Source organism: Ascaphus truei, chromosome 6 (assembly GCF_040206685.1).
Source record: "Ascaphus truei isolate aAscTru1 chromosome 6, aAscTru1.hap1, whole genome shotgun sequence".
NCBI classification, from domain to species: domain Eukaryota; kingdom Metazoa; phylum Chordata; class Amphibia; order Anura; family Ascaphidae; genus Ascaphus; species Ascaphus truei.
The window spans coordinates 70,324,864-70,340,790 of record NC_134488.1 but is presented as its reverse complement, the minus strand read 5'-3'; the positions used below and the strand labels follow the sequence as shown (position 1 = coordinate 70,340,790).

General features: G+C 46.5%; 1 protein-coding gene across 2 annotated transcripts in view; it reads right to left on the bottom strand.

Annotated features, from left to right (window-relative positions):
* The window catches only part of FHL3 (four and a half LIM domains 3), a 68,006-nt gene that overhangs the window by 12,881 nt on the left and 39,198 nt on the right, over nucleotides 1–15,927 (bottom strand). For both annotated transcript variants that reach the window (XM_075604753.1, XM_075604754.1), the window contains 2 exons: nucleotides 5,482–5,655; nucleotides 5,048–5,222 (listed from right to left, as the gene is read on the bottom strand). In XM_075604753.1, coding sequence (XP_075460868.1) covers nucleotides 5,048–5,222; nucleotides 5,482–5,655 — 349 coding nt within the window. The remainder of the gene's footprint in view (nucleotides 1–5,047; nucleotides 5,223–5,481; nucleotides 5,656–15,927) is intronic.

Sequence of the window (15,927 nt, the reverse complement as noted above, 5' to 3'; positions counted from 1 at the left end):
GACCCCTTACTTCAGGAGATACAGGCCCCATTATGGGGTGCCGGTATCCCCTGCACTTTCAAGCGTCCGCGTCACGTGACCGGGACATTGAAATTCTGCAGGGGATACCGGCACCCCATAACGGGGCCTGTATTTCCTGAAGTAGGGAGTCCTCAGACCTAAAACCAATGCGGTTCAGCTCGGGAGACCCCCTGCTCATGTACACTATAATTAAAATGTATTTATTTATTGTACGATCGCCTGTAGTGCATAGCCCCCTGTGTGTGTATGTAGTGAATCTGTGCACAGATAACCCAGATCTAGTCACAAACACACTGGCAGTGATACAGCCAGGGTTGCCACCTCTCCGGGTTTGACCCGGAGACTCCGGGTTTCGGGCGCTTGCCTCCGGGCTACGGGTTGTCGTCGTCAATCCCCGGGTGGCGGCGAGGTGTGGTGGCGTCTCTGGCATTCTCTGTTATTCTCCTGCAATTCCCCCTCCAACTGCAGTGGACATGGCTGCGCGGCGTAATTTGACCAGACGCTACGTGATGTCATGACGCTACGTAACATCATGACGTCACGTAGCATGTTACCATGGCAACGGGGCGTCATTTGACGCTGCGCAGCCATGTTCACTGCAGTTGGAGGGGGAATTGCAGCAGGATGCCGGGAGGCGCCGCCGCCGCACCACGCCACACCAAGTAAGGGATTATTTTTTTCCCCTCTGGGTTGGCCTTCGGTAGAAGGTAGCAACCCTGGATACACCATGAATCTGCACATGCACACTCACAATTATCAAAGATACACACAGATCCAACCATGCATATATACTGTTATATAGATACACACAGATCCAACCATGCATATATACTGTTATATAGATACACACAGACACATCTGCTGATATACTGTTAGACAGCACACACATGCTTATGTACTGTTATACAGATACACACACACACACATATGCTTATATACTGTTATATAGATACACACAGACACATATGCTGATATAGTGTTATACAGATACACAGACCCACACATGCTTATATACCTTTATATAGACACGCAAGCACACACATACACACACACGCTTATATAGTGTTATATAGATACACACAGACGCACACATGCTCATATATTATTAAATAGCTACACACAGACCCACACATGCATATACACTTAGATATAGGGTGACCACCCGTCCCCCTTTTGCCGGTACAGTCCCGGTTTTTCGAGAGCTGTACCGGTTTTCTGTGTGTACCGGAAATGTCCCGGATTTTCTCCCTGGTCCCGTTTGTGTTGTACTGTAGATGCGGTGGCGGTGCGCGGCGACGGCGAGGATGCGGCAGCCCAGCCGGTGAGTATTTTTTTGAATTTCAGGGGGTTGGGCTTCTAATATGCCGGGCTGCAGGTGATTGGCTGTAGGATGCCGGGGGCGGGGCTTTCTCCGCTTCCTCACACGATCCCCGCGGCCCGTGCGGACAGGGAGGTGGGAGCGGGGACAGCTGTTGGCTGTTTGGCGCTTTTCTCCCCTCTGCCTCCGTTCCCTGTGGCTGCTGCCCGAGCTAGAGAGGTAGGCGCAGGGGGAGCAGGGTTGGTGGGAGCGTGGATGGCTGGAGGCGTGCGAACTTTCCCTCCCTCGCGTGTGCATGGGGACAGTGCGCGGTTGCTGTTGGGGAACTCCCTGCTTCTGTCCAGGCGCGCGGCCTTATCCCCGATAGGTGGGAGAGAGCGGAGCCAGGTCTGGCGGGCGGGTTCTCCCCCCGTCCCGTCCGCGGGCTCGGCTAGCAGTGACTTCCGTCGCTGGGGGGCGGTGCAGGGGGAGGCGGTGTGTGTGTGTGTGTGTGTATCTCTGTGTGTGTGTGTGTGTGTGTGTTTGTATCAGCATATGTGTGTGTTTGTATCAGCGTGTATAGGTGTGTGTGTGTGTGTGTGTGTGTGTGTGTGTAGGTGTGTGTATAGGTGTGTGTGTATCTGTGTGTGTGTGTGTCAGTGTGTATCAGCGTGTGTGTGTGTGTGTATCAGTTGGTGTGTGTGTGGGTATTAGTGGGTGTGTGTGGCTGTGTGTGTATCAGTGTGTGTGTGTGTATCTGTGTGTGTTTGTGTGTGTATCTGTGTGTGTGTTTGTATCAGCATGTGTGTGTGTTTGTATCAGCGTGTATAGGTGTGTGTGTGTATAGGTGTGTATCAGTGTGTGTGTGTGTGTGTGTGTAGGTGTGTGTATCAGTGTGTATCTGTGTGTGTGTGTGTGTGTGTGTGTATCAGCGTGTGTGTGTGTGTGTATCAGTTGGTGTGTGTGTATTAGTGGGTGTGTGTGGCTGTGTGTATCAGTGTGTGTATCAGTGTGTGTGTGTGTGTATCAGTGTGTGTGTGTGTATCAGTGTGTGTGTGTGTGTGTGTGTGTATCAGTATGTGTATCTGTGTGTGTTTGTGTGTATCAGTATGTGTATCTGTGTGTGTTTGTGTGTGTCAGTGTGTGTGTGTATCAGTGGGTGTGTTTGTGTGTGTCAGTGTGTGTATCTGTGTGTGTGTCAGTGTGTGTGTGTGTGTGTGTGTGTGTGTGTGTGTGTGTGTCAGTGTGTGTGTGTGTGTATCAGTGTTTGTGTGTGTGTCAGTGGGTGTGTGTGTGTGTCAGTGGGTGTGTGTGTGTGTGTCAGTGGGTGTGTGTGTGTCAGTGGGTGTGTGGGTGTGTGTGTGTCAGTGGGTGTGTGTGTGTGTGTGTGTGTGTCAGTGGGTGTGGGTGTGTCAGTGGGTGTGTGTGTGTCAGTGGGTGTGTGTGTGTCAATGGGTGTGTGTGTGTGTCAGTGGGTGTGTGTGTGTGTGTGTCAGTGGGTGTGTGTGTGTGTGTGTCAGTGGGTGTGTGTGTGTGTGTGTGTGTCAGTGGGTGTGTGTGTCAGTGGGTGTGTGTGTGTCAGTGGGTGTGTGTGTGTGTGTGTGTCAGTGTGTGTGTGTGTCAGTGGGTGTGTGGGTGTCAGTGGGTGTGTGTGTGTGTGTCAGTGGGTGTGGGTGTGTGTGTCAGTGGGTGTGTGTGTGTGTCAGTGGGTGTGTGTGTGTGTGTGTCAGTGTGTGTGTGTGTCAGTGTGTGTGTGTCAGTGGGTGTGTGTGTGTCAGTGGGTGTGTGTGTGTGTCAGTGGGTGTGTGTGTGTCAGTGGGTGTGTGTGTGTGTCAGTGGGTGTTTCTCCCTCTCCCCGTCTCCCTCACCCTCCCCGTCTCCCTCACCCTCCCCGCCTCCCTCACCCTCCCCGCCTCCCTCACCCTCCCTGTCTCCCTCACCCTCCCCGTCTCCCTCACCCTCCCCGTCTCCGTCTCCCTCCCCCTCTCCCTCACCCTCCCCGTCTCCCTCACCCTCCCCGTCTCCCTCTCCCTCACCCTCTATGTCTTATCTTAATTGCCGTATACCTACACCGAAGTAACCTATCCTGTTTTCTTCCAGATCTGACTCAAGTTTCGCGCGGGAGACATCGGAAGACAGGTAGGGAACACCTCCCCTCCAGTATAGTACCTTGAGGGTCTGCGGATCAGGTAAGATCCCAGGCGGGATTGCTGCTTTAGAAATTGTGAAGAGGGGGCGTCCTGACACTGGTTAATGGGTACAGAATCATTCACATCTGGGTTTTTTTTTTGTTCAATTAGTGAGGTCATCCGACGCACGCACACACACGCACGTAACAAGGACTAATGGTAGTAAAGTATAAGTGTACTACAATAAATAAACTGTTATGTAAAAAAAAAAAATGTGTCCCGGTTTTTCATTTTCAAAATCTGGTCACCCTACTTAGATAGCAATACACAGACAGACCCACACATGTTTATGCAATGCTATAGGAGAGGGCCTGCTACAGAAAAGGTGAGACACACAAATAAATTGCCTCCCCAAAAAATTGCCACTCTACACTATAGCCTTCTCAGCCCTATGGGAAATTTGCCCCCTTCTATATGATGTTATAGATGTAGCCATGTCTCCCTCTGTCCCCCCGGTTCCCTGTTTCCCCTTCCGTCACCTCCGCTGCTGTGGGGGGATGTTGTGGGTGGCGATGGGTTCGCCGGCGGCTCCCTCTGCAGGGCACCGCCATGTTGGTGGTGCTCGCGCGTCGCGGAGGTTTGCGCATGCGCAGTCCACTAGGTGCACGCGGCCTCTGATAGGGATAGGCTCCACGGGGACTACATGCCCCATAATGCTTAGGGGCAGAGAGTCAGATGACCAATAGGGCTGCGAAGATCTCCTGTGGGGAGAAAGATACTTTTTGCGCGCTGCAAGCTGACAGGCAGTCGGTGCTGGGAAAGGAACAGGGTAGGCCGCCTGTTCTTATTGGGGATACAGATCACGCCGCCTGTTCTTATTGGGGATACAGATCACGCCGCCTGTTCTTATTGGGGATACAGATCACTCCGTCTGTTCTTATTAGGGATACAGATCACGTTGGCTGTTTACAGGATAGTCCCATAAACGGTTTCCCTGTATCTCTTTGCTATGCCAGGTTATTTGGCTCACAGCTATTATTATCCCTGCTAAGGATTTCTGTGCATTGATTTTTGACTTGGTTATTTCACTTGGACGGTGAAGGATTTGTGTTAGATCAATGTGAGCCTTCACTCATTCATCATACACTCCTTGGACCAGCAACCCCTTCATTGCCAGGGGGCAGATAAGGGGTTTAATGTGCTAGGTTTCCTTTTACAAAACATTAACGTTACCCTTCCCCCTGCCTAACAACGCCATTTCTTGAGACAAACGGCTTTACATTAGGTTTTTTCCCCTCCCGATCTCATGGTAAAATGCTCAAATATTTGGCGGTGGGGAGAATTAAAAAGGGAAACACATTTTTATCACTGAGGGGGGTGGGGGCAGCTATTAAAAATGGCGGACATGGTGCATTTTCTAAAAATTCGAATCACTGCAGCAATCTATCCTTTTAACATTTCCATGGTAACTAAATGCTTTGGATGCCTCTTCTGTGTTATGACAGCTCGGGGTTCTAAAGGCTTCTTAATTCAAGACATGTTGCTGCGTGACTAAGACCAGTGAAGCAACTGCCGACCCCGGGGTGTGGTTTCAGGCTACCTGGCATGACGGTTTTGTCACAGCTGACACACTTGGAGGAGAACTCGCTGCAGTAACAGTCATTGCACAGGAGCTCCTCGTCCTGGCATGTGAAGGGCTCGTCGGCCAGCGAGTGGTCACAGCGGAAGCATCGGAAACAGTGCTCGTGGTAGTGACGGTCCTCGTAATACAGCTCCTGCCGGGAAAAAAACAAAATGATGGAAGTGACGCCAAAGGTGCCGCACAACAGAGACGTCAACCTCCAAAAACCTAAATATGGGAGATTTGGGGGATATAGGTGTTAAAACAAGAAAAAATAAGGAATTTTCATGGAAAAGTGAGTCTAGAAGACACTGATGCTAAAAATCAGTAAGGCAGATTCCAAAGGAGCGAGATTCACAGGAAGTCAGTGAGAGGTAACCGGTTGAAGGGAGACAACAAGGACTGGTACATACCCGAGCATCATGGCCAATCAGCTCTTTACACTCATCACACGTGTTGGCAAACAGGCTGTCATAGCACGGGATGCAGTAAGGACCCTCTTCCATCTGGATGTACTTCCGTCCATACAGGGACTCCTTGCAGCTCCCACAATCAAAGGGCTCACTCATCTTGTCTCTAAGCAGATTCTAGAAAGGAATAAACAAGGGTCACCATACTACAGGACCATCACTGACAGACAATCGTGGCGGCAACATTCATTTTTGATCCCTTTTTTTTAAAGCTTTTTGTCTACGCAGTACTAAGGACATTACCCATTACTTAACAGATACATTCTTGGAAGCCACACCAGGGGTCTCCTGGTGTTTGAGAACTGCAAACACAGTTTCCTACACAGGAAAACCCAGTTGTTCGGGTGTTTAACCCCTTTGCTGCTAGAAGGGCAAGCGCATCGCGAAGCAACAATCTTGTTGAGTGGTTTAGATTTGCTTCGTGACAGGCCCAGCGCTCACCTCTCCATATACTGTAAATCATTGACTTTTTTTTACCATGTGAAAAAGACTCGGTTCCATCTGCATGGATTAACATTAATAGGCTTTACAGGCATTTACGAGAAAATATTACATCATATCCTGTATTACATTAAATTCACTTTCAAATATGTGTAGTCCTCTAATTTTAACCACAGGGTTCAACCTACGGATTCACTTACGTCCCTATTCAGTATGCTGAGAAGGCAGCAAAGGAACGGAGCTAGCATTTTCCCAGCAAAATCAGGTGAGGCCTCGGGCCCAAGATCCACAAAGCTCTGTGAAGTCACTTAAAGTGACGTTAATCTAACTCCATTAAATAACATAGCGTTATTTCCTTCTCCTCTGTTTCTCACCTTCAGCTAAAGCCCTAATTCAGGGCCTGGATCAAAGTAACACTAAGGGCTGTTCTATATTGCGCGCGCTACGCCGTTCGCGCGCACGGCTGTTTTAGTTGGCTGTGGTTAATCAGCCTTTCTATAATGGTGCCGTGCGTGCGCGCATGGCAGTGTGCGGTGAACCGTTCGACAGGGGAGGTTACGTCACATTATGAGCCCGGATTTACCAGAACTTTGTGGGTGTGGCCCTGAGATAGAAACGGCTGATTTCTTATAGTGGCATCGTTAGTCAATCAGACAAATAATAATTAGCGGATATGCTTGAATGCATCTGACTCAAAGAGAAAGACAACATCATGAGCAGAGAGCAGGAGACGAGCATGTATATAGCGAGAAACCAAAGATTTAGGGACGGGCGGACAAGTGTACAGCCATGAAGTGGAGGAGGAGAACTTCGTAGGTGGTATGGAACATGATGAGAAGTCTTGAGGAGAGAAATAAAAGGTGCAATCCCACATAATCAGACAGGTGAATTTCTTAGGGGGCTCTGAATGGGGAAGTGGTTGTCAATAACATGTTTTCTTTACCCTTACCCACCCTGTCCTTATCAGATAACCGATAAAGCTAAGGGAATGTGGGGAATCACACAAAAGGGAGCAGTCACAGGGAATCAAACCCCTCCCAAGTCTGACTTTAGAAAATAATGTAACAATACTTATAAGTGTCAGATTTGGGTACAAAAGTATAAATTACCCAGATGAGAGCCCTTAACCATGTTACTGGAATGAGTTCACTTTGGCCCTGGGAGGGATTACCCTTAGATGAGCAGGGACTGATCTGGGAGTAAGTTAAATGATTCTAACTGCAGTATTATAGACAGATTGCAAGCGAGACCCATAATATAAATAATAATAATAGAAATCCTAGTTCCTGCCTGCCTGTAAAAGCAGCCCATGCACCGGGTCTGAAAGAGGCTTTGTTCCACCAGCACAGTCAGACAGCACTGTAGAAACAGAGATCTGATTCACTGGAGCCCTATCAGTACTCGCTGCATTACCCACACAAAGGCTGGGAAAGGAACCTCTCTCCCACAGTAATATCTCACTTGCACATTGCTGTGCAAACAAGACGTTCTCTTATCAGATCCCACATCCAGGGTGCGACACTGGAACCAATCCTGTCTCCCCCCTTTAGATCAATAAATGAGAGAAGAAAAAAAAAAAAAAAACACAGAGTGATATCAAACCCAATGGAGAAATATTAACTTGATGGGTTCTTCCCTCAGCCTGTTGACCATGAAACCTGAGAACTTGCACAAATGACATTCTGCCAGGACATTTAATAGGACACTGCGAGTCAGGTTTATGAGTATCATCATGGGTAATTCTCACAGCAAAACAGAGAACAGACAAGTGAGAGATAACAGCTGGGAGCAGCAATTCCCTCCACACACAAAAACACATTAACAATAGTCAGGGAATGGCGGGGGTCCTTTCCTTGATAAATCTGGTGTGGTTTTCTGCAGATGAAATATTTTGTCAAATAGACTCCATTGTCTTATAGAACTTATGTTTTAATGAGGCTGATGTCATTGTAGCAATGGACTTGTACCTCAGAGGCAGAGAGGAACAAGCACAATACTCAAATAAGTATTTTTACCTGCAGTAATTACCCATATAACTAAAGGGAGAAGTAGGCAGAGGTGCAGGCACTTTGAAATATCTGTAAATAGTACTGTGTGTTTGTTATTGGGGTACGGCACACAATAAGATTGGTAACAGTTGGTCTACAGCATCCGGGAAAGGGAGAATGAGAAGAGGACAAGAGAAAGAGTATTTAAGATAGGGAAAGTATGTGAGAGAGTAACGGAGATACAGAGTGAGAGACAGAAATGGAGATTGAGAGGGAAAAAGTTAGAACAAGCTCATGAAAGTGTATGAAATTAAGTCATAATTGTGAAGAGAGAAAATGCAATCTACATTGGATCGCCATTCAGCAAGTCAATAAAAATAAACTCACTTCCATCTTCGTTGTCTGTTTTTTGGTGTTTGTATAACCATTCTTCCAATTTACCCAACAGAATTAAACCATTTAGACATCTCCTTGCCGTCAACTGCGACGTTCCAGGGCCCCTGGCCTCAGGCTGAGGAAGGGACAGGGGGCCCTGTCACAGTTAATAGCAGTTATGTGTCCAAATGATTTACTTCTATTTTGTAAATTGCAAGAATGGCTATAAAAAGAAAACATACAGCTAAAAAACAGGCAATGAAGAGGAAGTGAGTTTCTTTTTAGTGATTTGCTGAATGCCGATCCAGCCTTGTACAGTAGATGGTTCTCAAAATGTACAGTAGTGCCTTGCGGTGAGGGTGCAGTTCCTGTGAAGAAACATTGAAAACAAGATTGGTGAGTGCAAGTTCTGTCTTTCTGTTAGATCACTGTTTTTCAGCCAGGATTCCTCGGGCATCCCAAGGGGTTCCCTGCAATTTTCAGGTCATTTGAAATTGTACCAAATACAGAAGTACTTACAATGTATCTGATCTCAGACGCGCTATTAGAGGGTTGGGGTTCCTTACAATGTATCTGATCTCAGATGCGCTATTAGAGAGGGTTGGGGTGCCTTACAATGCATCTGATCACAGACGCGCTATTAGAGAGGATTGGGGTTCATTACAATGCATCTGATCTCTGACGCGCTATTAGAGAGGGTTGGGGTTCCTTAGAATTTTACATAGGGTTCCTTAACTAAAAAAAGGTTAGAAACCACTGATCTCAGACACGTTATTAGAGAGTGTTGGGTTCACGCAGAATTTCACAATATAATTATAGGGTTCTTTAAATAAAAAAAGTTTAAAATCAATGTGTTAGAGAGAGTGCAAAAGTAAGGGGTAGAAAGGGCTGTAATATGCAGATATAATATTGTCACTAGTAAACACCTTTTCTGCATTTTGCACGGATCATTTTCTAAAAGGTGTAAGTAGCCTTTTCCGCTTCCTTTGTGACATTTTTTTAGTGGTCACAGGAAGTGGTCAAAGTGGCTTTACCTTTAAGGTGCGAGAAGCCCGGCCACACCCCAATATCATCGGACCCCTGTCATTGGCAGACATGTCACTGCTTTGGTTGAAATCACATGATGGCGGCACCCGGACCCGCGGCTGATAAAAATTGAAGTGGAGGAGGCCTTATCAGCCCCTAGTAAACAAGCATTTTAATGATGAAACACATCTTTAGGGCACTGAAAAAAATAATAAAAAGCAGAGGAACTGAACTTGATTTTAAAAAGAACTATATTTATTAAACATTGGGGCCAAGTTCTTTGGACTTATTTTAGCAAGATGTAAGGAATATTTTATGCAATCACAAGGTATTCCTAGGCTACTAAAAAGTAGTGGTACTCTGGGTGTGTAAATAAAACAGTGCTGATCCTCTGTACTGTACACCCCAATACCATCACACCACTTGTGCGTACTTATAGAAGGCTCGGTACAAAAGTAGTGTTAACCCTTAAATAAGTGCCTTCTTATAAGATAATCAGGGACTGTGATCAGGATGTCACTGGCAAGTCAATATTTAACCCTTTCCTGCTGAGAGGAGGAGGTATAACTGCACTTTTACCAGCTGGAAGAAGCTTCTTCTGCCGAGCGTGCGACCTGCTTCCACAGTGAAAGGGTTAAGTAGCATGTCATGCTAGCCGCGCATGGATTGACTTGCGTGTGGAAATACTGATGCCAGACATGAGTTCATTCTTACAGATAAAGCTGTAAAACTGTTACAGGAAAACATCACTGCTGAGGCTTATCCGTTCCAGTATGTCTTTTTCCCAATTCAAATAGTTGAAAGTCTTCACTGGTAATGCGCGGTTAACCGTTTCCTCGCCCCTAGCTCTGCGTTGCCGGGCCCTCTGACAGCACAGGCATGGCGCTGAATGACACATTACAGCCTCATACCCTCCAACTGCACCTATTGTTAATGTCCTGTACCTATTCATTCCAGCTGTACCTCTTTCCGCCAGTGGCTGAAGCTTCAGCTGTTTAAAGCAGATGGGAGACTGAGGACTTATTTGCTAATGATCAGCGGGTAAGGGGGGGGGGGGGAATTAACACCACTTCTATTTTGTGTGTATATACTACGCGTAAAAACCCCCATAAATACACATGTTATTGATGTGAGCTTTGCACATAGTAAATTGTATGTTACGGTCCGTCTTTTCGCAGGGTAATTTGCCTGGAAGCGCCTCTATCTCACACTGACATAGCAAATAAAGTGTACCTATTTTTAGGGGCCAAATGTTGGAGGGTCTGCAGCCTATTCAAGTCTACGGGCTGTAAGGTGTTATCCAGCTGTAAGGTGTTATCCAGCTGTAAGGTACAACGGGCTGTAAGGTGTTATCCATCTGTAAGGTGTAAGGTACAACGGGCTGTAAGGTGTTATCCAGGTGTCTTATGGCAGAATACTGCTTAGCAAATATGGGCCTAAACATTTTAAACCATTAACCCATTTTCCCTGTCTCTTGCATTACTGCAGCAGGGGCCAATTCCAGCCCTCAAGGGCCCTCGACAGGTCAGGTTTTCAGGATATCCCTGCAGGTTGGTGGCCCTTGAGGACTGGAGTTGGCCACTCCTGGTTTACTGCATTGTGTGTTTTGGAGGTGATGAGCCAAAGCAAAACTGGCAAAAAATGGTGTAATTCGTATCTCAAGGCTTTTTGCTCCAAATTTTGCGCCGCATGCGACAGTGCACAACTTGGTGAGTATCAATAAGTATCAATAAGAGGTGTTACATGATGTGTAGATTGTATCAAACTATCTGCACAGCACTTTTTTAAATCTGGTATTTGCATCGAAATCTGACAAGTGGTTAACTTCTCTGGCTAATACATTGTGTCACGCGTAGGAAACGCGCTTACGTTGGTAGCAAAACGTGCTTACATTGGTAGTAAACGCAAGCAGAAAATAGAGCAATGCGTCAAAACCACGTTCCATTCGCACTTTCTTCGCACGGATACTGCTCCCTCTTGTCTTTTTCTATCTGGTCCCCAACCAGCGGTTCATCCACATGACAGATTTTATGTAATGATCGGAGAAAATAGGATTTAGAAGAAAGAAAAAATATCCCGAGCTCCGAGACAATGAACCTTTTCTGTCTGCATTTTGAGCGAGCGCCAAATCAAAGTGTCTGTGATCTGCAGCTAATCCGGTCATGCAATGATCACAACCAAAAGGGCATAAAAACAAGCATATCATTGGCCAACAATTTAGCCTAACAATGGGCGCCTATTGAGGGGCACTCTTCTAGAAAACAGACGTTTTTTCCCCTTTTTCAACGGCTTCCCAGGAAAAATTCCACCCTTCTCCCTGCTAGAGTAAAATTGCTTCCCTTGTTAAAATAAATCAACTGGTCCATGTTCAGTAATTGTAATGTTATCTGGTATTTTTTTGTTGCATTCCTGTATCTCTATTGCTGATGATTGTAGCATAATACACTTCATGAGAACAGCAAAAGCAGGTGTGTGTCCCCCCTCCCGTCACCTGTATATAGATTACAGTCGTATTGTAAATGATTAGGTAAAGATTTGTTAAATCACTCCAAAAGCATTTGTTTGCTATCGAGGCGTAAAAAAAAAAAGAGAGTGTGAAAAATTCTTATTAAATATTTATAGTGGCCCGATTATATAAAAAGGGTATTAATCACGTTAACTGCACATTAACCCTATGAGTGCCCGGGGCAGTCACGTGACCACAGCTGCCATTTTCCAGGAGACGGATGAGGACGAGTTCTCTGCCGATTCCTTAGGCTTTGGTCCCGCTGCGTCCGGCGGCGTGTGCGGCCGCGTTCCTCACCAGCAGGGGTATCCTTTCCTAGCCGGTCCCAGTCCCCCCTCGCTGCACGGCTCACAACGCGCTGTGACGCGTCAGCCGCCAGGGGATGCAAGAAAATTGTGATCCCGAGCGGTGACGCGTCACGTGGTGTGCTGATGAGCCTATCAGCGGCGGGGGCGGGAGCTGTCAGAGAGCTTCCTCCACTAGGTAGGAGGGGGTGGTGTGTGTGTGTATATCAGCGTGTGTGAGGAGGGCATTTGTGGGGGAATTTGAGGGTGACATAGTAACTACATTATGGGGCACTCAAAGGGTTAAACCGCCGAAGTTCGTTCGCTTTGGTCCTAGGAAGGACTGCCCTCTTTAATCAGTTTCAGACTGAAGCATGGCCTGCTGACGTGTTATTTGCCGTCAGCTGCTCCGCCGTATGTTCATCCAAGAAAACCGGGAACATCCACACGCACACGAGATACTCAGTGTTTTTTCTGCTTTCTTTTTTTTAATCTTTTAGGCTTGACAGTGTAGCTATCTGATCCTATAATCGCATGGAGTACAGCAGGCACTTTTTTCACTCTCAGAAAACAGTTTGTGGGAAAACTAATAAAAAGTAATGAATCACTCTATAAAACATTTAAAAAAAAAAAAAGAGGTGGTGTCGGATGCGTTGCAAGTCCACTGGACCACCTGGTACAAACTGATGCCGTTTAAAGGAGCAGGCTACCTGGTCACCCCCCGTTTGACATAGGTGGAAAGCAGGGGGTCTCTTTGAAGCTGAACCATGCTCATTTCAGCTCTGGGGGCCCGCTGGTTCCTGAGATACTTACTATGGAAGGTGTTGGCTGGTATTTAAATGGCCTTCGTCCCATTGGCCATAAGGAGGCCGTTGTGATTTAAACGCCATTTTGTTTCCCCTATAGTGGACAGAATCGGACATTTAGTCGGCGCTGGCATTTGGCGGCCGAGGGGCTATTTGAGGTAGCGGCTCCGCCGCTGGACAGTCATTCGCCAGCCGTTTTGCCAATAAGGTAAGTTCATTTAAGGGGTTTTTGGGTAGGAGGCTAAGGATAGGGGTTTTAGGGTAAGGGGTTAGGTTTTTAGGGTAACTGGTTAAGGTTTTTAGGGTAGGGGTAGCATTAGTATAAGGGGTTTTTAGGGTAAGGGGTAAAGTTAGGAGCTTACCTTGGCGGTGAAACGGCCATAGGCAAGATGCGTGGCGGATAAACGCTGGTAGCAACTTGATTGTGGCAAAACATCCGCAAGCAAATGTCCTAGACCTTGTAGTGGATACAATCAGTATCTTGGGAACCAGGGGATTGTCAGGGCTGAAATTAATGCTGTTCAGCTTTCAGGGGATCCCTGGCTTCACGCCTATGTAAAAAAACACGCGGCCAAAAAATACAAAAACTAGCAGAAATAAGTGCTCCTCCGCCACGACTGGCAACAGCGCTCCCAGCATGCATTCATGCCCGATGCTGCTTTGTGGGCATGCTGTGACTGGCCGCAGTGATGACTAACAGGTCCATCACCGCTGCGCTGTTTAGTGTGGCGTGCGAGGGGAGAGTGGGTGGCAGAGGCACGCGAGGGATGGAGGCGGGAGCAAGTCGGAGCGCTCTAGGACTCTGCCCACCCCTGCTCTCAATGCAGTGTGGCAGGGGGAGGAGGAGTGTGTGTCTGTCAGTGCAACGTGTCATAGATACACACTGTGCCAACGGGTTAGGGAGCGGAGCCGGGAACAACCCATTTAACAAAATGCCGGCTCCTAAAAAGTCTGCCTGGCTCCTAAGTGTTTAATATTTTTGCCCATCCGATTTATACAGCACGTTTGCTCCAATGTATTGCCATGCACTAACCCACCGGACGGCACAGAAAACGCCCGCTTACCAAACGATGTGTGCAGAATGAGGTCACTGCTTGTTAATTAGAACTCAGACAATACGAGACAGGTTTAAACAGCTCGGCTAATGAGCTAATTGCTGAAAGCTTAGCAAGTGTAAACTTTAATATGTGGGCAGAGCTGCACGGCAAAGGAGTCCTTTTTTTCCTCTCTCTAAAATAAACACAGTGACATCACACATCAAACATGACCAGTCAGGTACAATGAGATGTTGGAGCTGCAAATAGAGTCAAAGCGCGTGGTCGTCACATCAGCCATGTAACACCCCATTTCTGCCAGTAATAGTTTGAGATCTGCCTCTCCTGCAATGTGCAGTCGGCTCCTGAGGGATTACTCCCCTTGGAAATATAGGCACACAATGTCTCATTCTGAGAAGCACAAGAACAAACAGTCCAGGATGCACAGTATCTGCAGCTCTTTGAGCTTAGGCCTCGTATGAACAGGTGAGCACTTCCAAAGTGAAAAATAAGGGCCATTTTTTGCTTTAATATATGCAGCCTTTGATTACCATTATTAAAAACGAATTACCCAAGCTAACGATCGATTAGTTCTCCTGTGATCGATCAGCAAAATCCTGCATCCCAGGGTTCATTAAATGGCTGCCTTTACATCACATCGAGGTTTTTTTTCTTCAATCAGGTTAAATTGAAAAGTCCATACTCGTCTTATAATCGGGCTCCACACATTTTGCTGCTCCCATGTAAGGCAGCTACACAGCAGTCGTCTGTGCATGTGCGAGTGGTTGCGCATGCGCAAAAAGCTGCTGTGTTAATAGTTTAGACAAGACCGAAAGGAACGATCACGCATGCGTACATGGCTACTCTGTTAATATCTTACACAGGACTGAAAGGAGCACGTGTGCATGCGCTCCTTTTGGTCACGTATAAGCTATTACCACAGCAGCTGTCTGCGCATGCGCGATCGTTCACATATGCACAGATTTAATAGTTTACACAGGATTGAAGCTCCTTTCAATCCGGTGTAAGGCAGCAACACAGCAGCCAGCATATTACCTTTCTTTCCTTTCTTTACCGTTAGCAGAGGCTGGAATCGAGGGGGCCATCTTATATTCAGGGTCGCTGTATAATTAGGCAAATACGGTATGTCACGTGTGTTACTGCTGCAACACGCTATGTACATGGATGGCGCTATTTAAATAACGATATACATACATTCATACATAATGTACTGCAGACTGTGCATCGGTTTAAATAAGAGATGTGTGAAGTTGTCCGAATTAAGACATTTCGCCCAAAGGCAATTGATGTGGTAAGGGAGTCCCCCACACTTCCGCTTTACACAATGTATCAACTTAAAGTTAAATGTTCCCTTATTGGCTTCTTGGGTAAAAATAAATATGTTTCTATTTTCTTCAGCTCAATGTGATTCTGACCTTCTGTGGCAATTATTTTTCTCCCCCAGTAGCTCGTTAAACTAGTTATCCTGAAATCATTAGCTGAACAAATCTACCACTGAAAGTCTGCCCCAACAATTTACCTGTACATGTATTATGCACACAGTCCCATCATGAAAGATATTAGGTACAGATTGTAAAAACACTCCAAAGCATTTATTAACTATGGAGACATTAAAAGTAAAAAATAAAAATGTAAAGTGCATATAACTCAGATTTTTATGGTGTCCTATTTTTAACCATTAAAGATACAGCTGCTATTAGGTCGGAGGGACTGGACGGATTCTCATTTGCGCTTAACTTTGGATTCATGTAAGAGAAGCATACATTACTATGGTATGGAAGCCTTGATACAAATTCCAGTTGCTTCAATGCCAAACATCTGGCTTGGGGAAAAGGGCTTATTATTATAGTGCAGAATGAGCAGGAATTCATAACCAGAGTGCAGAACCAACACACATCTGGTTTCTAT